The sequence below is a fragment of the Xenopus tropicalis genome, chromosome 10 (assembly GCF_000004195.4).
Source record: "Xenopus tropicalis strain Nigerian chromosome 10, UCB_Xtro_10.0, whole genome shotgun sequence".
Lineage (NCBI taxonomy): Eukaryota > Metazoa > Chordata > Amphibia > Anura > Pipidae > Xenopus > Xenopus tropicalis.
This window is the reverse complement of record NC_030686.2, coordinates 6080858-6105148: the sequence shown is the minus strand read 5'-3', so window position 1 is coordinate 6105148 and position 24291 is coordinate 6080858. Positions and strand designations below refer to the sequence as shown.

At 50.5% G+C, this 24291-nt stretch overlaps 3 protein-coding genes across 3 annotated transcripts; 2 read left to right on the top strand and 1 right to left on the bottom strand.

Annotated features, from left to right (window-relative positions):
- The first annotated feature begins 2546 nt into the window (after nucleotides 1–2546).
- fam210b (family with sequence similarity 210 member B) lies at nucleotides 2547–7442 on the top strand. The gene is given in 3 exon segments (NM_001079350.1): nucleotides 2547–2760; nucleotides 5794–5969; nucleotides 6841–7442. Coding segments are annotated over 3 exon segments (591 nt in total). The 5' UTR covers nucleotides 2547–2562; the 3' UTR covers nucleotides 7058–7442.
- Nucleotides 7443–8352: 910 nt separating this feature from the next.
- aurka (aurora kinase A) lies at nucleotides 8353–15859 on the bottom strand. Its single transcript, NM_001016570.2, is given in 9 exon segments — nucleotides 8353–9204; nucleotides 9463–9637; nucleotides 10683–10831; nucleotides 11184–11322; nucleotides 11405–11596; nucleotides 12293–12365; nucleotides 13401–13698; nucleotides 14134–14184; nucleotides 15805–15859. Coding segments are annotated over 8 exon segments (1248 nt in total). The 5' UTR covers nucleotides 14176–14184; nucleotides 15805–15859; the 3' UTR covers nucleotides 8353–9024.
- Nucleotides 15860–16153: 294 nt separating this feature from the next.
- cstf1 (cleavage stimulation factor, 3' pre-RNA, subunit 1) lies at nucleotides 16154–23688 on the top strand. The gene is made up of 6 exons (NM_001001220.1): nucleotides 16154–16289; nucleotides 17806–17994; nucleotides 18728–19005; nucleotides 19569–19766; nucleotides 21344–21734; nucleotides 22986–23688. Exons 2-6 carry the CDS (start codon nucleotides 17826–17828, stop codon nucleotides 23243–23245), a joined length of 1296 nt encoding a protein of 431 aa, NP_001001220.1. The 5' UTR covers nucleotides 16154–16289; nucleotides 17806–17825; the 3' UTR covers nucleotides 23246–23688.
- Nucleotides 23689–24291: the final 603 nt, after the last annotated feature.

The following is a 24291-nucleotide window of genomic DNA, read 5'->3' as shown; positions in this document are numbered from 1 at the left end:
CCCAATATGGCGTGAACCCCCAGTATGTTATACAATGTGTGCCGGCACGCAGTTACACAGTCAGGCTCATTTATAAACACTGGGCAAATTTCCACCTGGGATGTAACCCATAGCAACCAATCAGAGATCAGCTTTTTTTTTTAACTGGAAGTAGAACAATGAAAACAAACATCTGATTGGTACTCATGGGTTACTTCCCAGGTGATAGGGATATATATATATATATAGGGAGCTATGAGGGTACTGGGCTGGTAAATAGGGAGGTATGGGGGTACTGGTCTGGTACATGGGGGTATTTAGGGAGGTATGGGGGTACTGGTCTGGTACATGGGGGTATATAGGGAGCTATGGGGTACTAGGCTGGTACATGGGGGTATATAGGGAGGTATGGGGGTACTGGGCTGGTACATGGGGGTATATAGGGAGGTATGGGGGTACTGGGCTGGCACACGGGGGTATATAGGGAGGTATAGGGTACTCTGTTGGTATATGGGGTATATAGGGAGCTACGGGGGTACTGTGCTGGTACATGGGGTTACATAGGGAGGTATGGGGGTACTATGCTGGTATATGGGGGTATATAGGGAGCTATGGGGGTACTGTCCTGGTACATGGGAGTATATAGGGGTATGGGAGTGCTATGCTGGTATATAGGGAGCTATGGGGGTACTGAGCTGGTACATGGGGGTATATAGGGAGGTATGGGAGTACTGGCCTGGTACATGGGGGTATATAGGGAGCTATGGGGGTACTGAGCTGGTACATGGGGTATATAGGGAGGTATGGGGGTACTGGCCTGGTACATGGGGGTATATAGGGAGCTATGGGGGTACTGGGCTGGTACATGGGGGTATATAGGGAGCTATGGGGGTACAGGGCTGGTACATGGGGGTATATAGGGAGGTATGGGAGTACTGGACTGGTACATGGGGGTATATAGGGAGGTACAGGGGTACTGGGCTGGTACATGGGGGTATATAGGGAGGTATGGGGGTACTGGGCTGGTACATGGGGGTATGTAGGGAGGTATGGGTGTACTGGGCTGGTACATGGGGGTATGTAGGGAGGTATGGGTGTACTGTGCTGGTACATGGGGGTATATAGGGAGGTATGGGGGTACTGGGCTGGTACATGGGGGTATATAGGGAGGTATGGGAGTACTGGACTGGTACATGGGGGGTATATAGGGAGGTACAGGGGTACTGGGCTGGTACATGGGGGTATATAGGGAGGTATGGGGGTACTGGACTGGTACATGGGGGTATATAGGGAGGTACAGGGGTACTGGGCTGGTACATGGGGGTATATAGGGAGGTATGGGGGTACTGGGCTGGTACATGGGGGTACATAGGGGTATGGGAGTACTGTGCTGGTATATAGGGAGGTATGGGGGTACTGGGCTGGTATATGGGGGTACACAGTTACACAGTGGGTGAGAGTTATAGGCTGTACCAGCAGGGGGCGTGTGTCAGTGTTGGTTCAGTTACACAGTGGGTGAGAGTATAGGCTGTACCAGCAGGGGGCGTGTGTCAGTGTTGGTTCAGTTACACAGTGGGTGAGAGTTATAGGCTGTACCAGCAGGGGGCGTGTGTCAGTGTTGGTTCAGTTACACAGTGGGTGAGAGTTATAGGCTGTACCAGCAGGGGGCGTGTGTCAGTGTTGGTTCAGTTACACAGTGAGTGAGAGTTATAGGCTGTACCAGCAGGGGGCGTGTGTCAGTGTTGGTTCAGTTACACAGTGGGTGAGAGTTATAGGCTGTACCAGCAGGGGGCGTGTGTCAGTGTTGGTTCAGTTACACAGTGAGTGAGAGTTATAGGCTGTACCAGCAGGGGGCGTGTGTCAGTGTTGGTTCAGTTACACAGTGGGTGAGAGTTATAGGCTGTACCAGCAGGGGGCGTGTGTCAGTGTTGGTTCAGTTACACAGTGAGTGAGAGTTATAGGCTGTACCAGCAGGGGGCGTGTGTCAGTGTTGGTTCAGTTACACAGTGAGTGAGAGTTATAGGCTGTACCAGCAGGGGGCGTGTGTCAGTGTTGGTTCAGTTACACAGTGAGTGAGAGTTATAGGCTGTACCAGCAGGGGGCGTGTGTCAGTGTTGGTTCAGTTACACAGTGAGTGAGAGTATAGGCTGTACCAGCAGGGGGCGTGTGTCAGTGTTGGTTCAGTTACACAGTGAGTGAGAGTTATAGGCTGTACCAGCAGGGGGCGTGTGTCAGTGTTGGTTCAGTTACACAGTGGGTGAGAGTATAGGCTGTACCAGCAGGGGGCGTGTGTCAGTGTTGGTTCAGTTACACAGTGGGTGAGAGTATAGGCTGTACCAGCAGGGGGCGTGTGTCAGTGTTGGTTCAGTTACACAGTGGGTGAGAGTATAGGCTGTACCAGCAGGGGGCGTGTGTCAGTGTTGGTTCAGTTACACAGTGGGTGAGAGTATAGGCTGTACCAGCAGGGGGCGCAGGGTGCTGTTACACAATCAATGAGTGGGATCTTTCCCCAGTAGCGCGGCTGCGGCAGTGACAGGGGAGGCCCGGCCGATCTCTCCCAGACAGTGCGACTATTGGGCCGCGATGCAGGCGGCGCTACTCCCCAGGCTGTGGCTCCGCTGCTCATTACCGAGGTTGGTGGGTACGAGCGGGCGAACGGCAGTGCGGCCTGACTCCCTATGGCAGCTCGGGGCTGTGCGGCTCTGCCTCCCGGTCGGAACCCTTTCCCCGGCCAGCGGGATAACGCTATGGGCCAGCGCTGCGGGACCCGGCCCGACCCAGGTGGGTTTGTACTGACCGTACTGGGCTGGTACATGGGGATATATAGGGAGCTATGGGGGGTACTGGGCTGGTACATGGGGGTATATAGGGAGCTATGGGGGGTACTGGGCTGGTACATGGGGGTATATAGGGAGGTATGGGGGTACTGGGCTGGTACATGGGGATATATAGGGAGGTATGGGGGTACTGGGCTGGTACATGGGGTATATAGGGAGGTATGGGGGTACTGGGCTGGTACATGGGGGTATATAGGGAGGTATAGGGGTACTGGGCTGGTACATGGGGGTAATATAGGGAGGTATGGGGGTACTGGGCTGGTACATGGGGATATATAGGGAGGTATGGGGGTACTGGGCTGGCACATGGGGGTATATAGGGAGGTATGGGGGTATTGGGCTGGTACATGGGGTATATAGGGAGCTATGGGGGTACTGGGCTGGTACATGGGGGTATATAGGGAGCTATGGGGGTACTGGGCTGGTACATGGGGGTATATAGGGAGGTATGGGGGTACTGGGCTGGTACATGGGGGTATATAGGGAGGTATGGGGGTACTGGGCTGGCACATGGGGGTATATAGGGAGGTATGGGGGTATTGGGCTGGTACATGGGGGTATATAGGGAGCTATGGGGGTACTGGCTGGTACATGGGGTATATAGGGAGGTATGGGGGTACTGGGCTGGTACATGGGGTATATGGGGAGGTATGGGGGTACTGGGCTGGTACATGGGGGTATATAGGAAGGTATGGGGGATACTGGGCTGGTACATGGGGGTATATAGGGAGCTATGGGGGTACTGGGCTGGTACATGGGGGTATATAGGGAGCTATGGGGGTACTGGGCTGGTACATGGGGGTATGTAGGGAGGTATGGGGGTATTGGGCTGGTACATGGGGGTATATAGGGAGGTATGGGGGTACTGGGCTGGTACATGGGGATATATAGGGAGGTATGGGGGTACTGGGCTGGTACATGGGGGTATATAGGGAGGTATAGGGGTACTGGGCTGGTACATGGGGTATATAGGGAGGTATGGGGGTACTGGGCTGGTACATGGGGGTATATAGGGAGGTATGGGGGTACTGGGCTGGTACATGGGGGTATATAGGGAGGTATGGGGGTATTGGGCTGGTACATGGGGGTATATAGGGAGCTATGGGGGTACTGGGCTGGTACATGGGGGTATATAGGGAGGTATGGGGGTACTGGGCTGGTACATGGGGGTATATGGGGAGGTATGGGGGTACTGGGCTGGTACATGGGGGTATATGGGGAGGTATGGGGGTACTGGGCTGGTACATGGGGGTATATAGGAAGGTATGGGGGATACTGGGCTGGTACATGGGGGTATATAGGGAGCTATGGGGGTACTGGGCTGGTACATGGGGGTATATAGGGAGCTATGGGGGTACTGGGCTGGTACATGGGGGTATGTAGGGAGGTATGGGGGTATTGGGCTGGTACATGGGGGTATATAGGGAGGTATGGGGTATTGGGCTGGTACATGGGGGTATATAGGGAGGTATGGGGGATACTGGGCTGGTACATGGGGGTATATAGGGAGCTATGGGGGTACTGGGCTGGTACATGGGGGTATATAGGGAGCTATGGGGGTACTGGGCTGGTACATGGGGGTATGTAGGGAGGTATGGGGGTATTGGGCTGGTACATGGGGGTATATAGGGAGGTATGGGGGTACTGGGCTGGTACATGGGGATATATAGGGAGGTATGGGGGTACTGGGCTGGTACATGGGGGTATATAGGGAGGTATAGGGGTACTGGGCTGGTACATGGGGGTATATAGGGAGGTATGGGGGTACTGGGCTGGTACATGGGGGTATATAGGGAGGTATGGGGGTACTGGGCTGGTACATGGGGGTATATAGGGAGGTATGGGGGTATTGGGCTGGTACATGGGGGTATATAGGGAGCTATGGGGGTACTGGGCTGGTACATGGGGGTATATAGGGAGGTATGGGGGTACTGGGCTGGTACATGGGGGTATATGGGGAGGTATGGGGGTACTGGGCTGGTACATGGGGGTATATGGGGAGGTATGGGGGTACTGGGCTGGTACATGGGGGTATATAGGAAGGTATGGGGGATACTGGGCTGGTACATGGGGGTATATAGGGAGCTATGGGGGTACTGGGCTGGTACATGGGGGTATATAGGGAGCTATGGGGGTACTGGGCTGGTACATGGGGGTATGTAGGGAGGTATGGGGGTATTGGGCTGGTACATGGGGGTATATAGGGAGGTATGGGGGTACTGGGCTGGTACATGGGGATATATAGGGAGGTATAGGGGTACTGGGCTGGTACATGGGGGTATATAGGGAGGTATGGGGGTACTGGGCTGGTACATGGGGGTATATAGGGAGGTATAGGGGTACTGGGCTGGTACATGGGGGTACATAGGGAGGTATGGGGGTACTGGGCTGGTATTTAGGGAGTATGGTTTATAGGAGTACTGGGCAGTATCTGGGGGTACAGTTTGTATGTACAGGTGACATATGGGGGGCATTTGGGGTTATGGGAGGAGGGGCAGTGGAGGGGTATGAAGGCAGACAATGGGTAATGGGGGGGGTAAGGGGGCCCTGGGTGCTGGTTGGGGTGAAAGGAACAATAAAGTCTGAGGTTCCTGAATATGGGCAATAGTCCAACTACAACTGTTATACAAAGGGGCAAATACGCCCAGTAACAAGGTGCTCGGTATGCCAGCGGGTATGCCAGTGGGTATGCCAATGTGCCAGTACCAGGGGGCACTAATGCCAGGAGCTGCTATATAAGCTGCCAGTTTCCATGCTCTGTAGCCTGAGAGATATCAGCCCCAGCCATCTGCCCTTACCCCGTCCCCCCCTGCCCTTACCCCCTCCCCTCTGCCCAACCCAAGAGAGACACCAAGGCCGGGCCCTTCCCTGTAGTGGGGGGGGGGGCTGAGACAGCAGAGATCTGACAGCTGGGGGGGCATTTCCCTGTATGTAGAGTAACTGCCGGGGTAACACACGGATTTTCTCTCTTATAAAGGCCCCGCAGAAGCCCCCCAGCGGGGAGGCCAGTGGCCCCACCAATGAGAATGAGGAGAAACCCAACAAGACCAAACAGCTGAAGAAAGTGTTTAAGGAATACGGGGCGGTGGCCGTGTCCTTCCACGTTGCCATCTCGTTGGTGTCACTGGGCATATTCTACACCATTGTTTCCAGGTGAGAATTAGGGGGGTAATTCCTATTTATGGCGGCTGAGAGCTCAGGCAGCACTGTGGGGGGCATCCCATACTATAGGGCTTCCATATTAATGGGGCGGTGCAGTTATTAACATTGGGGACAAGCATTGCCGGTGATATTGTCCATAGCAACCAGATTTGAATGACCACCTACAAGTTTGAAGATGATCTGATTGGTTGCTATGGGCAATGCCACCGACAACGTTTGTGTGTTATGGACTGTCTAGTTATTGGCAACTGTTCAATTGCTCTTCATTTTTTAATTATTTCCCTTTATCTTCTGCCTCTTTCCAGCTTTTTGATAGCGGGGTCACTGACCCCGGCAGCTGAGAAACTATTGCTCTGTGAGGCTCTCAGTGTTATTGTTACTTTTATTTCTCTTCATCACCCAGTCTCTCCACTGCCTGGTTGCTAGGGTAAAATAGATCATAGCAACCAGATTTGAGTGGCCACCTACAAGTTTGAAGAAGATCTGATTGGTTGCTATGGGCAATGTCACCGGCAACGTTTGTGTTACGGACTGTCTAGTTATTACTGTTCAATTGCTCTTCATTTTCTATAGTTTAATTCTTTCCTTTTTTCTTCTGCCTCTTTCCAGCTTTTAGATAGGGGGGTCACTGACCCCGGCAGCCGAGAAACTATTGCTCTGTGAGGCTCTCAGTGTTATTGTTACTTTTATTTCTCTTCATCACCCAGTCTCTCATTCTATCCACTGCCTGGTTGCTAGGGTAAAATAGATAGCAACCAGATTGTGAAAATTCCAGAATAAAGAACAAAATAATGAAATATAATAAAAAAGACCAATTGTGAATAGTTGATTTACCCTTTTTCTCTCCATTTATTCATTACAGCGGAATAGACGTTACATGGCTCCTCCTTAAAGTTGGATTCAGCGAAGCGGTGGTCCAGTCCAAGCTAGCAGCCGGAACCAGCACCTTCGTATTGGCATATGCCATCCACAAACTGTTTGCCCCGGCCCGGATCAGCATCACCTTAGTCTCGGTACCTTTCATTGTCCGATATCTCAGGAAGGTCGGGCTTTTCAAGCCTCCGACCCAGATCCATTAGGACGAGAGCAGAATTTTTTTCTTACTTGAAATCTTCTAATTCTAGAATATTGATAGAAACCCAATCCATGAGCAGTCGGCTAGCAGAACCTTTTAGGGAGGAGCCAACAGCTGCCTGTTTGTGGCACAGGGAACCAGAATTATATGGAAATAAATTATTTTTACATCTAAATATATAGACGTTTCACCCTTGGGTTTCTTATTAATGACCTCAAAACAGCTGCCTGGGCCTTTAATTAAAGGGGAAGCTTGGGGTGTATATAGAGTACACATTTAATGGACATTTAACCATTGCTTATACCCTGCAGAGCTGCTTATACCCGGGCTGCCTTGCTGGGCTCTTTACACTATTTCTGCATTCAGCAGGCTGATTATCTCCGACCATATGGCTGTGGGGCAGATTATGGCTGCTGATTGGGAGCCCTTGGCTCGGCCCAACTGGGAAACCTTGAGCTCACAGAAGTATGGGTTCCACCTATTGGTTGGCAGAGGTTATTACAGCAGCCTAATGGACCAAATAAAAATGCCAACCAGTTCCTTATGGTTATACAGTACCTAGGTTACCATTCTGGCCCCCCCCCAAAGGAATTAAAAACAAAAAAATCCTAGTGGCTAAGTGATTAAAAGGTAGGAAGTAGTAATAGGATTGTGATAGAAAGCAGAGATCTTATCCCTATCCTATTGTCGGTGTGATCCAGAAGTCTAACTGGCCTTCAGGCTGGGCCCCCTTAGCCCATAACAAGGTTACAGATATATAGAAACATTGGGGTAACAGTCACCCCGCTATAGTTCCAGGGGTACCCAGGGCACAAATAAGCACTCACCCCAAATCCCCCCCTAACTGGCCTTCAGGCTGGGCCCCCTTAGCCCATAACAAGGTTATAGATATATAGAAACATTGGGGTAACAGTCACCCCGCTATAGTTCCAGGGGTACCTAGGGCACAAATAAGCACTCACCCCAAATCCCCCCCTAACTGGCCTTCAGGCTGGGCCCCCTTAGCCCATAACAAGGTTATAGATATATAGAAACATTGGGGTAACAGTCATGTTGCAGGCTTCCAACTCACAATAAAGTGCCAGTAGCCCTGTAGGCAGCCTATTCTATAATAACCTTCATGGCTCTATGCTTACTGACCCATCTGGGCTAGTGTCAGACTAGTAATGTACCATCTTCCTGCTTAGGGGAGCCCCATGTCTTTGCCCTTCTTTCTTCCCCCCATTGGAATCTATGGATTTCGGGGTACCAGCCCATTTTGCCACCCATTCCCTAACTGAGAAAGGCACCGTTTGGCAGTAACTTTTTCAATCAGCTTTATTTTAAAACACAGAAAGAAAAGGGAGCATCTTAGAACAGATTTTTATGCTTTTCTAAAAAGTGTTGTTAACACATAAAAGGACAGACGAGATATAAGTTGATACAGAATAGGTATTTACACTGAATTCATTCTCTCAGTATTCAGAGCAGCTGTGTAATGGGACAGCCATATTAGCAGCCTAATAAATATACCCAAGGCATTCACATCACTATTGCACCGGCCAAGGAAACCTTACAATCTCTGTATAATCAATCAGTGGTGTCGGAACCGGCAGATTTTAGTTGTCAGTGCGTATACAGTTTTATAACTGCCGCATCTGGGGTTAAACATCCATAGTAAAGGGAACCTGTGCCAGTAGCAGAGCAGTGGTTTGTGACGATAGAAGTTATAAAGCACCGGGCCTCGTGGCCCCTTTAAAGAACCCGTCGTTCCAGATCAGGCAGTCTAGTCCCATTCACAAAAGGCACGCAAGGCGGTGAGTGTTCCATGGTACATTGCCTTGTGTTGGAGTCAATAAGCAAATACTGAGCTGTGAGTTGCCAGATTGTGACCCCCCCCCCCCCCCATTAAACAGGGCAGGGGGGTATCCAGCAGGTGCAAATTGCTGTGCCTTCTCACATTTGGGAAAGTAAAGATCCACAGGGGATTTCCTATTGAGCCCCTGTAACCGGCCCCTCTTTCCTCTTGGGCTTTTGAGCAGAATTATCTATGATCCACGGATGTTCGAGAACCCCCTTCAGGGACAGCCTGTGGTTTGGGTTGTGCTTTAACAGCTTCGATACGAGATCTCTGGCTCCTTCCGATACATACGAAGGATACTGAAATTCAACCTGCAGAAAATAAAGCAGTTGGGAGGGGGGGTTATACTGGGAAGGGGTATGAAGCGCAGCACTAAATATGTCATGTTTGTATTTAGACCCCCCCATCAGATTTAGTGGTAACAAGACCAGTTTGACCATAGCCAGTCTAGTTGGAATCAGTACTGATATTTATAATAGTGAAGCACCTCACCCCAGTGATGGGAGCACCCTGCCTGTCCGTATGTTGGGCACGGAGGTGGGAGTACTAAGGGGGATATAGAAAGATACCTTTGAAATACGTCTGTAGGTTTCCTGGTGGGTGTCAGTCTCAAATGGAGGTTTCCCTACAAGGAACTCATAACAGAGGACTCCCAGGCTCCACAAGTCCACCTTCTCGTCGTGCATTCGGCCCTCAATCATCTCAGGAGGGAGATAGTCCAGGGTTCCGCACAGAGTGGTCCTCCTGAAGAGAAGCAAAATGGAAAGATCCAGATCTCAGAAATGCCAGGATATTGCACTAACTGGCCTTCAGGCTGGGCCCCCTTAGCCCATAACAAGGTTACAGATATATAGAAACATTGGGGTAACAGTCACCCCGCTATAGTTCCAGGGGTACCCAGGGCACAAATAAGCACTCACCCCAAATCCCCCCTAACTGGCCTTCAGGCTGGGCCCCCTTAGCCCATAACAAGGTTACAGATATATAGAAACATTGGGGGTAACAATCACCCCGCTATAGTTCCAGGGGTACCCAGGGCACAAATAAACACTCACCCCAAATCCCCCCCCTAACTGGCCTTCAGGCTGGGCCCCCTTAGCCCATAACAAGGTTACAGATATATAGAAACATTGGGGTAACAATCACCCCGCTATAGTTCCAGGGGTACCCAGGGCACAAATAAGCACTCACCCCAAATCCCCCCCCTAACTGGCCTTCAGGCTGGGCCCCCTTAGCCCATAACAAGGTTACAGATATATAGAAACATTGGGGTAACAGTCACCCCGCTATAGTTCCAGGGGTACCCAGGGCACAAATAAGCACTCACCCCAAATCCCCCCTAACTGGCCTTCAGGCTGGGCCCCCTTAGCCCATAACAAGGTTACAGATATATAGAAACATTGGGGTAACAGTCACCCCGCTATAGTTCCAGGGGTACCCAGGGCACAAATAAGCACTCACCCCAAATCCCCCCTAACTGGCCTTCAGGCTGGACCCCCTTAGCCCATAACAAGGTTACAGATATATAGAAACATTGGGGTAACAGTCACCCTGCATACAAGTTATTTTTATTGTGACATACTGAAAAACTACGCTTGCATCATGCTTTATGGCAGGCTTGCTATATACTCTGAGAAAAAAGTCCCAGAAGACACGTGGGCCTTACATTGCAAGGGATCTGCTTTATGCAATAGGCACCCAAGTGCAAATCTCCCAATAATTTCCTGCAAGGACAGTACACCCTAACGCAGCAGAATTCCATCCCTTCTCTCCCCTTGAACCCCTGTACCTGGAGGACGGCGCGTGCACAGACCAACCAAAGTCAGCGATCTTCAGTTCCCCGTTGGCACCGAGCAGCAAGTTCTCTGGCTTGATATCCCGGTGTATCACGTTCTTGGAGTGACAGTACAGGAGGGCTTCTGCCAGCTGTTTGATGTACTGGGGGGGGGGGGGGGGAATGATAAAGGCACTGGTTAAAACCTCCCATTACATAGAGAATCAGATTTACCAACATGGGGTCAGTAATGCATAGCAACCAATCAGTTAACAGTTTTGTCTTGTCTACAAGTTGTGGTTGGGTTGCTATGGGCAGCAGTACCGGTGCAACCAATTACCCACACAGGGTATGCAGAGTCAAAGTTGCAATAGTTCTAGTGACCTATAGAATCAGATGCCTGCCAACTGGTTGCTATGGGTTACAAGACCTCGCACAAGCTTTGTATATTACTTGGCTCCCTTTCCCCATAGTATTCCCCTGGGTAGGGATACAAAGGGCCATCAGCAGACATACCAAGGCGCTCTTCTGCTCATCAAATCTGGTGACTTTCTGCAGCTCTCGGAACAGCTCCCCGCCGGGGGCATAATCCAGGATTAGGTAGACTCGGGCGGCATCATGGAAGTACCCATATAGCCGGAGGATGTTTGGATGCCTGGAAAGAGATTTCCCATGATGACTCAGTACAGGGGACCCCATTCCGTGAACCCAACAGATTCCGAGAGTCCATTTCTTACCTGAGATGGGACTGAATTTCCACCTCCCTCCGCAGTTGGTGCTCTACCCCTGCCTTCTCCAGCTGAGTTTTAAACAGGACTTTCAGCGCCAGGATGAATTTACTCTCCCGCTCGCGCGCCAGATACACGTTCCCAAACTTCCCTTTGCCCAGGGGGCGCCCAATCTCAAAGTCTTCCAGGCACCACTGTTTCCTGTGGGAATAGAAGATTCTCATTAAAGGCCCAGAACAGTAATAATGCCCTACAGCCCTGCAGCCGGGCCCTAACATACGGGGGGGGGGGGGCCATAGGGCCCCTGACTGTAAAAGCAGCAACACACAGGCCTTACACACTAAACAAGGGGCTCTTTATCCTCAGCTTAAATTGTATTTAGCAAATATTAAAGCCTCTCAGAGCTGGAGAAAAGTAACAACCAATTAGCAGAGGGCATAAGAACAACAGCTCGTAGCTTTGCGTCGGACACACACACCCAATAGGATAAGCATTTTGGTTCCCCGACAATAGAACAGTCAGATACTGGTTCTGATCAGTTCAGAAAAGTAAATAGTTAAGTCTATGAAAGAATGCAATAATGACCGATTAACTCCCCGGGGGGGGGGGGGGGGGGGGGGGGCAAAGAAGCCGAGAGCAGAAGGGGCACCATAACCTCCATATGTTATAAAAAGCCCTAATTGTGCTCAGTAGCAGTAACCCATAGCAACCAATAAACAGGTGACTAATAAATTCTACCTGCTGATTAGTTGCTATGGGTTAACTCTGAGTCAAACCTACTGCCTTTTATTCCATAGCCCCTAAGTCTTCTCCACTGTGGCTGTTTTGTGCCTCCCCTACAGTTCCCTATGGGAATGTCTGTGGCCTTCAGGAGTGGGATACAGAAACCCAACTTACTTTTTGCCCTCCTCTTTGGGAACAGCCAGAGTCTTTCCTTGATCGGTGCTTCCTTTCTTCTCCACGTTTGGAGCTGGGGAAATGGAAGAGTTAAGAGAGAGACATTATCCGGCTGTTGGTGCAGCTCTTGGCTACCCCCTGGTTACATACAGGCAGAGTACCCGGCCAATAGCCAGAGGCTTTATGTAATGGTTTCAATCAACCAGCGCAGGTCCAGACAGACTGATAAACTACATTAAGGTACTTTATCCAGGTTCTCAATTTGACCAACCTTTGTGCACCATGAACCGGACTAAACTATTCATACTAGGGGCCACATATAGACTAGAAGTCCATGCACCAAGCCCAGCATCATGGCTTAGCCTTAGTGCAGCAGCCAGAAGTAGTGTTGCCAGAGGCAACACGGCCCGAAGCACACAGCCACCGGCCAGAGGCAACGCGGCCCGATGCACACAGCCACCGGCCAGAGGCAACGCGGCCCGATGCACACAGCCACCGGCCAGAGGCAACGCGGCCCGATGCACACAGCCACCGGCCAGAGGCAACGCGGCCCAAAGCACACAGCCACCGGCCAGAGGCAACGCGGCCCAAAGCACACAGCCACCGGCCAGAGGCAACGCGGCCCAAAGCACACAGCCACCGGCCAGAGGCAACGCAGGCAACCCAACACAGCCGGCCAGGCGGCCCAAAGCACACAGCCACCGGCCAGAGGCAACGCGGCCCAAAGCACACAGCCACCGGCCAGAGGCAACGCGGCCCAAAGCACACAGCCACCGGCCAGAGGCAACGCGGCCCAAAGCACACAGCCACCGGCCAGAGGCAACGCGGCCCAAAGCACACAGCCACCGGCCAGAGGCAACGCGGCCCAAAGCACACAGCCACCGGCCAGAGGCAACGCGGCCCAAAGCACACAGCCACCGGCCAGAGGCAACGCGGCCCAAAGCACACAGCCACCGGCCAGAGGCAACGCGGCCCAAAGCACACAGCCACCGGCCAGAGGCAACGCGGCCCGAAGCACACAGCCACCGGCCAGAGGCAACGCGGCCCGAAGAACACAGCCACCGGCCAGAGGCTATTGCAGTAAGCTCTCAAGTCCCAGGGCACTTACTGGAGGAATGGCTGGTCTGCTGTGGAGTACGATTCTCATTTGGTCCCTGTGGTTTGCCAGCCTGATGCCCATGAGTTACTGGCCTCAGTGGCCCCTGAGTCATTGGCTTCTGAGTGGACATAACAGGTTTCTGAGCGGACATAACAGGTTTCTGAGCCTGAGACACGACTCGCTGTGGCACATTGGAGGGACCCAATATCCTCTGGGCAGAGACGGCAGTCCCAGGAGGTCTAACCTGGGTGCTCGGAGGCTGGGTAACTGGGATACGTTTGGGACCCTCCATTGTGGGGTGGAAAACCTACAGTAAAGAAAAAGAGAAACCTTAGTAAGAATAATCAAATGCCAAACCATGGATGTAAAGATCTCTGGGAAACAACTTCCCTGGGCAGCTAAGGATGCTGGGAATTTCTTAGCACAGACTATGGTCAGTAGTCTGACAGTTCTTTATTACCAGGGAGAATGCATAACATTAAAGAGAGAAACCCAAAAGACTTTTACAGACATTAAACTGAGCATTTTGTGGCGCAGGCAGAGGAACGTCGTGTTACCGGCGCAAGGGCAAGTATTCCCTCCTTCTGCCTTCCAGTGTGATCGAGTTACTGAACTACACATCTCAACAGTTTACATCTCACAGCGATAAAGATAATCACCTACTGAGGCGCAGGGGAACTTAAATACAAAAAGAAATAGTGGCTCCCCAAGTGCTTAGTAACTTGGGCAGATAAAGACTTACCTTGACATTAGAAGGAAGATTCTCTTTAACAGCCCGTTCCATTATATGTGCCTGTCACCAACATATTCAGTTATATAAACCGTCAATAGAAACCGAGCAAACATTGCAAGTTCTTATGCTTAGAGAGATTTGGGGTGAGTGAGTAATCTTATTAGGCCCATGGTACCCCTGGAACTATAGCGGGGTGACTGTTACCCCAATGTTTCTATATATCTGTAACCTTGTTATGGGCTAAGGGGGCCCAGCCTGAAGGCCAGTTAGGGGGGGATTTGGGGTGAGTGCTTATTTGTGCCCTGGGTACCCCTGGAACTATAGCGGGGTGACTGTTACCCCAATGTTTCTATATATCTGTAACCTTGTTATGGGCTAAGGGGGCCCAGCCTGAAGGCCAGTTAGGGGGGGGATTTGGGGTGAGTGCTTATTTGTGCCCTGGGTACCCCTGGAACTATAGCAGGGTGACTGTTACCCCAATGTTTCTATATATCTGTAACCTTGTTATGGGCTAAGGGGGCCCAGCCTGAAGGCCAGTTAGGGGGGATTTGGGGTGAGTGCTTATTTGTGCCCTGGGTACCCTGGAACTATAGCGGGGTGACTGTTACCCCAATGTTTCTATATATCTGTAACCTTGTTATGGGCTAAGGGGGCCCAGCCTGAAGGCCAGTTAGGGGGGATTTGGGGTGAGTGCTTATTTGTGCCCTGGGTACCCCTGGAACTATAGCGGGGTGACTGTTACCCCAATGTTTCTATATATCTGTAACCTTGTTATGGGCTAAGGGGGCCCAGCCTGAAGGCCAGTTAGGGGGGGGGATTTGGGGTGAGTGCTTATTTGTGCCCTGGGTACCCCTGGAACTATAGCAGGGTGACTGTTACCCCAATGTTTCTATATATCTGTAACCTTGTTATGGGCTAAGGGGGCCCAGCCTGAAGGCCAGTTAGGGGGGGATTTGGGGTGAGTGCTTATTTGTGCCCTGGGTACCCCTGGAACTATAGCAGGGTGACTGTTACCCCAATGTTTCTATATATCTGTAACCTTGTTATGGGCTAAGGGGGCCCAGCCTGAAGGCCAGTTAGGGGGGGGATTTGGGGTGAGTGCTTATTTGTGCCCTGGGTACCCCTGGAACTATAGCAGGGTGACTGTTACCCCAATGTTTCTATATATCTGTAACCTTGTTATGGGCTAAGGGGGCCCAGCCTGAAGGCCAGTTAGGGGGGGATTTGGGGTGAGTGCTTATTTGTGCCCTGGGTACCCCTGGAACGATAAGGATCACCCTTTTTCCTGCTGGGGGGGGGGGGGGCAATCATCTCCAGACTGGGAGCCCAAATCCAAAATCCCACACATTACCAACTCCCAAAACTCAGTCATGGATTAACACTAAATACTAAGGCCTGTATGGGCCCCACACAAACACATGGGGGGGGGGGGGGGGGCAATACTAAGGCCTGTATGGGCCCCACACAAACACATATGGGGGGGGGCAGTACTAAGGCCTGTATGGGCCCCACATGAGCCAGTGCCACTGGGAGATGCAGTTTCATTGGCCCATAAAGATAACCAATGGCTGAAGCACAGAGGGTGCAGCTGTTACAGCCCAGAATATATAACTCAGTTCACACAACACTCCCGAACCATATGAAACAAAGCTCCCCATTGGCCCAGTCACACACACACACCTGGCAGCCGAATGTGCGGGCCGGGACTCTAGCAGCTCTCACACAGACCGGATTGCAGCAGCTGAAGCCACGGACAGACACTGGTTAGCGGCAGACGCAAAACCGACAGCTCCGCTTCCCGTCAGGCAGAACACTCGCCTCACTTCCTCCAACCGTCACAGCCCACTCCGATTCAAATCGCCCGCTTTTAAATCCCTTTAACCCGCTCCGAGCGCTGATTGGCTGCAGGCGGTCAGCTGCCTCGCTTTGATTGGTGGAGAGCGGAGATCCGTTAGGTATCCGAGTGACAAGAGCTTGACGCGCAAGGCGCCTGCGCGTTGGTGTGTGACGTGTTAGACGCTGGCCTGTCGCGCCTGTATGACGTATAGTCGGGTCTGGGAGCGCTTTCTGGTTTGAAAGAGTTTTATCTGGGCCTTTACTGAGTATCTGTGCGCACTTACCGGCATAGCCCCGCCCCGCCCAGGAACCGGAAGCCTTTCTGCTCGGTGAGTATCCTGCCCGCTCCCTCTCTGCCAGTCACTATGTGCTGCCCGCTATTATATCCCATACACACAGCAATATGGCTGCCCAATGGCTCCGGTGCATCGGTCCCTTCCCTGCACTGCTGGTTCTGACTCCTGATACAACTCCCCAATACCCATTCATTCCTCATTCTCACTGGGTTTATAGTTATGTGTAACTGTCACTGTGTCTGTCCCTTTCCCTTCCCTGCACTGCTGGTTCTGACTCCTGATACAACTCCCCAATACCCATTCATTCCTCATTCTCACTGGGTTTATAGTTATGTGTAACTGTCACTGTGTCTGTCCCTTTCCCTTCCCTGCACTGCTGGTTCTGACTCCTGATACAACTCCCCAATACCCATTCATCCCTCATTCTCACTGGGTTTATAGTTATGTGTAACTGTCACTGTGTCTGTCCCTTTCCCTTCCCTGCACTGCTGGTTCTGACTCCTGATACAACTCCCCAATATCCATTCATTCCTCATTCTCACTGGGTTTATAGTTATGTGTAACTGTCACTGTGTCTGTCCCTTTCCCTTCCCTGCACTGCTGGTTCTGACTCCTGATACAACTCCCCAATATCCATTCATCCCTCATTCTCACTGGGTTTATAGTTATGTGTAACTGTCACTGTGTCTGTCCCTTTCCCTTCCCTGCACTGCTGGTTCTGACTCCTGATACAACTCCCCAATATCCATTCATTCCTCATTCTCACTGGGTTTATAGTTATGTGTAACTGTCACTGTGTCTGTCCCTTTCCCTTCCCTGCACTGCTGGTTCTGACTCCTGATACAACTCCCCAATATCCATTCATTCCTCATTCTCACTGGGTTTATAGTTATGTGTAACTGTCACTGTGCCTGTCCCTTTCCCTTCCCTGCACTGCTGGTTCTGACTCCTGATACAACTCCCCAATATCCATTCATCCCTCATTCTCACTGGGTTTATAGTTATGTGTAACTGTCACTGTGTCTGTCCCTTTCCCTTCCCTGCACTGCTGGTTCTGACTCCTGATACAACTCCCCAATATCCATTCATTCCTCATTCTCACTGGGTTTATAGTTATGTGTAACTGTCACTGTGTCTGTCCCTTTCCCTTCTCTGCACTGCTGGTTCTGATTCCTGATACAACTCCCCAATACCCATTCATCCCTCATTCTCACTGGGTTTATAGTTATGTGTAACTGTCACTGTGTCTGTCCCTTTCCCTTCCCTGCACTGCTGGTTCTGACTCCTGATACAACTCCCCAATATCCATTCATTCCTCATTCTCACTGGGTTTATAGTTATGTGTAACTGTCACTGTGTCTGTCCCTTTCCCTTCCCTGCACTGCTGGTTCTGACTCCTGATACAACTCCCCAATACCCATTCATTCCTCATTCTCACTGGGTTTATAGTTATGTGTAACTGTCACTGTGTCTGTCCCTTTCCCTTCCCTGCACTGCTGGTTCTGACTCCTGATACAACATACATTGTAACTGTATCTGCAACTTGCAGTCCCTCACCTGGAGGCGGCCATGTACCGGTACAAGATAACCCTTAAAGATCGGCAGCAGCTGTACAAGCTGATCATCAGCCAGATGCTGTACGATGGCTACATCAACATTGCCAACGGCCTCATCAGCGAACTCAAGATCCATTCTGTGTGCGCCCCGTCTGAGCAGCTGCTCCATCTCATTAAAGTGGGTAAGGATCAGTCACTGATAGGAATAGTATCTCCTCAGAGATGGATACTATTCAGATATACAGAGAAGGAATGTTCTGGGCACACAATAAGCTGTACCCCCATACTGTACTGTCTAAGGGAAACACTATGGCACCCCCTACCCATATGCATAAATACAAATATACAGAGAAGGAATGTTCTGGGCACACAATAAGCTGTACCCCCATACTGTACTGTCTAAGGGAAACACTATGGCACCCCCTACCCATATGTATAAATACAAATATACAGAGAAGGAATGTTCTGGGCACACAATAAGCTGTACCCCCATACTGTACTGTCTAAGGGAAACACTATGGCACCCCCTACCCATATGTATAAATACAAATATACAGAGAGGGAATGTTCTGGGCACACAATAAGCTGTACCCCCATACTGTACTGTCTAAGGGAAACACTATGGCACCCCCTACCCATATGTATAAATACAAATATACAGAGAAGGAATGTTCTGGGCACACAATAAGCTGTACCCCCATACTGTACTGTCTAAGGGAAACACTATGGCACCCCCTACCCATATGTATAAATACAAATATACAGAGAAGGAATGTTCTGGGCACACAAAAAGCTGTACCCCAATACTGTGCTGTCTAAGGGAAACACTATGGCACCTCCTACCCATATGTATAAATACAAATATACAGAGAAGGAATGTTCTGGGCAAACAGTAAACAGGTTTGTTGCACGTAGGTATGGAGAATGACGACAGCGCGGTGCAGTATGCCATTGGACGCTCCGATACTGTAGCCCCAGGCACAGGAATCGATTTGGAATTTGACGCTGACGTACAAACCATGTCTCCCGAAGCCTCTGAATATGAGACCTGCTACGTGACATCCCACAAAGGGCCTTGCCGCGTGGCCACGTACAGCAGAGATGGGCAACTGATTGCTACCGGCTCAGCAGACGCTTCTATCAAGATCCTCGATACGGAGAGAATGCTGGCAAAAAGCGCGATGCCAATCGAGGTAAATATGTGGCAACAGTTCCTGTTAACGGATTTTTGTCTCAATGTTAAAGGAGAACTAATGGCTTCTAATAAGTAAAAATGCAGAATTAATCGTAGCCAATCAAATCTCTGAAATGCAGCCATTGTGCAAACATCATATATGGGACTCATGGTTCCTTTCTGGCCAATAGGCAGCAGCCTTTGTTTCTTTACAGCAGGTATTGTTGATATAATCCCAGGACTTAGAAGCAAAGGCTGCAGGCAGGGTCACTATCACTTTACCTAAATGTATTTATTTCATTTATATTTCATGCACAGGGGGCCTGTCTTCCAGACATTAAAAGCTGTATAATCAAATAATGAAATTAAACATGAAACCTATTTTTTTTTTAATTAAAACATCCGTACCTGTTCTATAGGTTCTTTAAAATCTCAGGTATAGAGGCTGGGCAGGCAGTTCCTTTCACTTTCCACTTAGCACTTCCTAGATGTCACTGCACTGCTCACATTCCCCCACCCTCCTCACTGTCTGTAATTGTGTATGTGTAACAGCCCCCCCCCCCACTTCCCTCTTGTTGCTAGGTGATGATGAACGAGACTGCGCAGCAGAATATGGAGAATCACCCGGTCATTCGCACTCTCTATGATCACGTGGATGAGGTGACCTGTCTGGCGTTCCACCCCACTGAGCAGATCTTGGCGTCCGGCTCCAAAGATTACACCCTCAAACTCTTCGACTATTCCAAGCCCTCTGCCAAAAGAGCCTTTAAATACATCCAGGTATGATTTTGGGTTCCATCAGAAAGGAATCGTGACTCTAGGCCTGCATTAACCCCTTCCCACCCAGCTGTTCCATTTCTCTTTTATATGCCCCATCCCCTAATCACCAAGCTATGACTGTGCATACAGAGAGTCCTCTTGTGGCTCAGGAGGGAAGGATTTATTATATTGTGCACAGTCGCTGTGTGCGTGTCCCACAGGAGGGTTCCATAGCCAGGCAGCTGCACTACAACCTATGCAGTGTCTTGCAAATAGTTTTTATCATTCTTCTTCTTGTTGTTTGAGTGTATTCAAATACAAACTGATATAGGCAGATGAGTGGGCAGGTCACTAAAGGTGAGTTGGCCTGGGCAGGACGGGTAATCAGGCATGTGTGGCTTTGTATATTGGGCCAGGTGGTGGTCACTAAACATATCATAGAGCGGATAGAGTGCTGCGGGGTAGAGCGGATAGAGAGCTGCGGGGCAGAAGGAATAGAGAGCTGCGGGGCAGAGGGGCTAGAGAGCTGAGGGGCTAGAGAGCTGCGGGGCAGAGGGGCTAGAGAGCTGCGGGGCAGAGGGGCTAGAGAGCTGCGGGGCAGAGGGGCTAGAGAGCTGCGGGGCAGAGGGGCTAGAGAGCTGCGGGGCAGAGGGGCTAGAGAGCTGCGGGGCAGAGGGGCTAGAGAGCTGCGGGGCAGAGGGGCTAGAGAGCTGCGGGGCAGAGGGGCTAGAGAGCTGCGGGGCAGAGGGGCTAGAGAGCTGCGGGGCAGAGGGGCTAGAGAGCTGCGGGGCAGAGGGGCTAGAGAGCTGCGGGGCAGAGGGGCTAGAGAGCTGCGGGGCTAGAGAGCTGCGGGGCTGAGGGGCTAGAGAGCTGAGGGGCTAGAGAGCTGCGGGGCTAGAGAGCTGCGGGGCAGAGGGGCTAGAGAGCTGCGGGCGAGGGCAGAGGGGGCAGAGGGGCTAGAGAGCTGCGGGGCAGAGGGGCTAGAGAGCTGCGGGGCAGAGGGGCTAGAGAGCTGCGGGGCAGAGGGGCTAGAGAGCTGCGGGGCAGAGGGGCTAGAGAGCTGCGGGGCAGAGGGGCTAGAGAGCTGCGGGGCAGAGGGGCTAGAGAGCTGCGGGCAGGGGCAGAGAGGCGGATAGAGAGCTGCGGGGCAGAGGGGCTAGAGAGCTGCGGATAGAGAGCTGCGGGGCAGAGGGGCTAGAGAGCTGCGGATAGAGAGCTGCGGGGCAGAGGGGCTAGAGAGCTGCGGATAGAGAGCTGCGGGGCAGAGGGGCTAGAGAGCTGCGGATAGAGAGCTGCGGGGCAGAGGGGCTAGAGAGCTGTGTAGGCTACACAAGGGTAAGAAAGGGTGGTTAAGAGGTTCTTTTAAAGGGCTAAATAAGTGGGGGTAGGACTGAAGATATGTGGAAGGGAGTATAGTATATTCAGATATTAAAGGGATGGGTGTAGTGTGCATTTTGCACCCTTACAGGTATTTAAACGATTAACTGTCTGCAGACGGTGGTTAGAGGGTTAAATGGCCATGTAGTCTGTGGGGCAGGGGCGCTCTCGCAGGTGAGCTCTATCTCGGTGCCTAAGTATACAGTCTATCTATTAACCAGGAAGCGGAAATGCTGCGCTCTATCTCGTTCCACCCGTCCGGCGACTTCATCATAGTCGGCACCCAGCACCCCACGCTGCGCCTCTACGACATCAACACCTTCCAGTGCTTCGTGTCCTGCAACCCCCAGGATCAGCACACAGACGCCATCTGCTCGGTCAACTACAACCCCTCGGCCAACACGTACGTCACGTGCAGCAAGGACGGCAGCATCAAGCTGTGGGACGGCGTCTCCAACCGCTGCATAACCACCTACGAGAAGGCCCACGACGGCGCCGAAGTCTGTTCCGCCATATTTTCCAAGAATTCCAAGTACATCCTGTCCAGCGGCAAAGACTCTGTGGCTAGATTGTGGGAGATCTCAACAGGGAGAATGCTGGTAAAATATACAGGTAAGGCCCCCTTTAATGAGCTAAAGTCCTTGTACCCACACGTGATTGGCTTATACAGCTTTGTTTCCTTACCTTGCCCAACTACTGACTGACCAAGACTGGAGCCATTAATTAGCTCACTAATTAGCACTAATTAGCTCAGCTTGCCCCATCTGATCTCAATACTCTGAGGTCAGTAGCCCCTATGACCCTCATACTTGTCACTCCTGTAAACCTCGCTGTGATAGGCTGCATCACATTATTAGCATTACTGTTAAGTCCATATATAATATATATATATATATATATATATATATATATATATATATATATATATATATATATATATATATATATATAGGTGCTTGAGAGGGTCAGCACTCACAGGACTTATATAAACAAATTATTTTTATTAAATAGGAGACTACCGTTTCATATATATATATTTATATATAATATGACCTGGCAAGGTATAAATATGATTTCCAGGCCTTGAACCCGCTGCCGAGATACAGCTGAGAACAGTTGCATTGGTTGCTATTGGGCAGCAGGCACTGTAGGGTATTGTATAGGGTGCTTGTATTCTATGCAGCCTTTTCATAATGTTTAATGTAATAATCTGATTTGGAACAGTTCCCTAAGCCCCTCCCCCTGTTCCCTAAGCCCCACCCCCTGTTCCCCTGCTGGTCTGGCTGACTACTTTGTGACTCAAAATTTAACAGTAGTGCCTGCCTCCTCCCAATCCCACAATTCCCTGCTGCACACGTGATGTCAATAAGGAAAGGAACATCCTAGTGCAATGCATTGTGGGTTATGTAGTTCCTGCATGCTGTCTGTAAGCTGTGGGGAAGTTGTTACAATCTGTAACATCAGTGTTTTAGTCCCTCCTCCCCTGCCAGGATTACAAATGATGCAGAAAGAGAAGAACAGTTTTGCAGCTGGATTTCAGCATATAAAAATGGTATTTATTCCTACTGTTGGAAGGAACAGATTACAGGGATAGGGATATTAGGGGTTTCTGGGCTGTGTGGGGCTCTTTAACACATTTTGGTTTGGTAGGTGGCGTTTCCCTTTAAATTGCTTCAGGTAGTTACTACATACTCCCAGCAGGGGGCAGGCCATCCCCATGTCAGAGAGCTAACTGGGTAATATGCAACTGCCGACGTCACTTTACCCAGTTTTCTGCCTCAAACAGTCGCTTCTATTTATATGAACTTTTCCGTTCATTCCTCGTATTAACGTGTGTTGCCTGAACCCCCCCCACCCACCCAGGAGCCGGACTCAGCGGGAGACAGGTACACAGAACCCAAGCTGTGTTCAACCACACAGAAGACTACGTGTTGCTTCCGGACGAACGGACCATAAGCCTCTGCTGCTGGGATTCCAGGACGGCGGAACGGCGGAATCTTCTCTCTTTGGGACACAACAACATAGTGCGCTGCATCGTTCACTCCCCGACCAATCCCGGCTTCATGACCTGCAGCGATGATTTTCGGGCCCGGTTCTGGTACCGCAGGTCGACCACAGACTGATTGCCCCCTGCTATTCCCTTTTACCCGCCCTTGCATTTAAAAACATCTGAAGTCGCCAAACGAGAGGATCTTTCCGTGACATGCCCAGCCTTGATTGGGCGATAAAGGATTGATCCGATCATTTGGACCTCAGTTAAACCAATTGGATCACAACAGCGGTAAATGCAGGCTGTCGGGGCGAGGACTCATCAACAAGCCGATCCAGTCCTCGTCCCGTTTTTTTTTTTAAAACCTGTCCAATCAGTTTCTGCCGGATTTTCAGGCAGTTATCTGTCAGTCGGGCCCATCGAGGGCCCATAAACGTGCCACCTTGATCCCCAAGGGCCACTTTTACTCACTGCTCAGAGCAGATTCACTGATTCAATGTTTATGGGATGAACTCAATTCAAAAGTCTGATCTGTAGATAATCCAGTAGCTGAAAAATAAACTCTTCTTTTTATTTTAAAGTCATTATTTGCTTTTGTCCATTGGCAGTGATGCCAGGTCTTCTGTTCAGCTTCAAGGAAGCTCTTATGGGCTCAGATTAAAACGTGATTGGCTTATCTTCCCCCATTACATTGCTGTTGTGTTATAATTTAACACAAAAAAAACCATAAAACTATGGCAGCATAGGGATTCCCCTGTACTAAGCACAATTCAGCAGGAACAGCCCCTTAAGTTTGCCCATAGCCTGTACAGAGAGATACCATAAAACTATGGCACATAGGGATTCCCCTGTACTAAGCACAATTCAGCAGGAACAGCCCCTTAAGTTTGCCCATAGCCTGTACAGAGAGATACCATAAAACTATGGGTTATTCTTAAGATGACTGTTCTAAAATATGAAAGCCCCGCCCCCAATGGCCCTATAGCAGATGGCTGGGGGCTGTTGCTTGAGGAGAAAATAAACTCCAGATCTTTGGCTGGAAGGCTTAGTAGATAACTAAAAGCAGATACTGTCTGGCCAGACTTTATATTTCATCATTTTGATCCGTGAAACCAAACCTATTTTTCAAGTTTTTGTTGATAATCGTAGGATATATTTATCTAAAATCAATAAAATCAC

Bases quoted from the DNA above. Each gene is read 5' to 3' on its own strand.
- cstf1 (NM_001001220.1), top strand. From the start codon at position 17,826: ATGTACCGGTACAAGATAACCCTTAAAGATCGGCAGCAGCTGTACAAG. The intron at 17,995-18,727 runs GTAAGGATCAGT...TGTTGCACGTAG, and splicing joins GCTCCATCTCATTAAAGTGG to GTATGGAGAATGACGACAGC. The intron at 21,735-22,985 runs GTAAGGCCCCCT...CCACCCACCCAG, and splicing joins AATGCTGGTAAAATATACAG to GAGCCGGACTCAGCGGGAGA.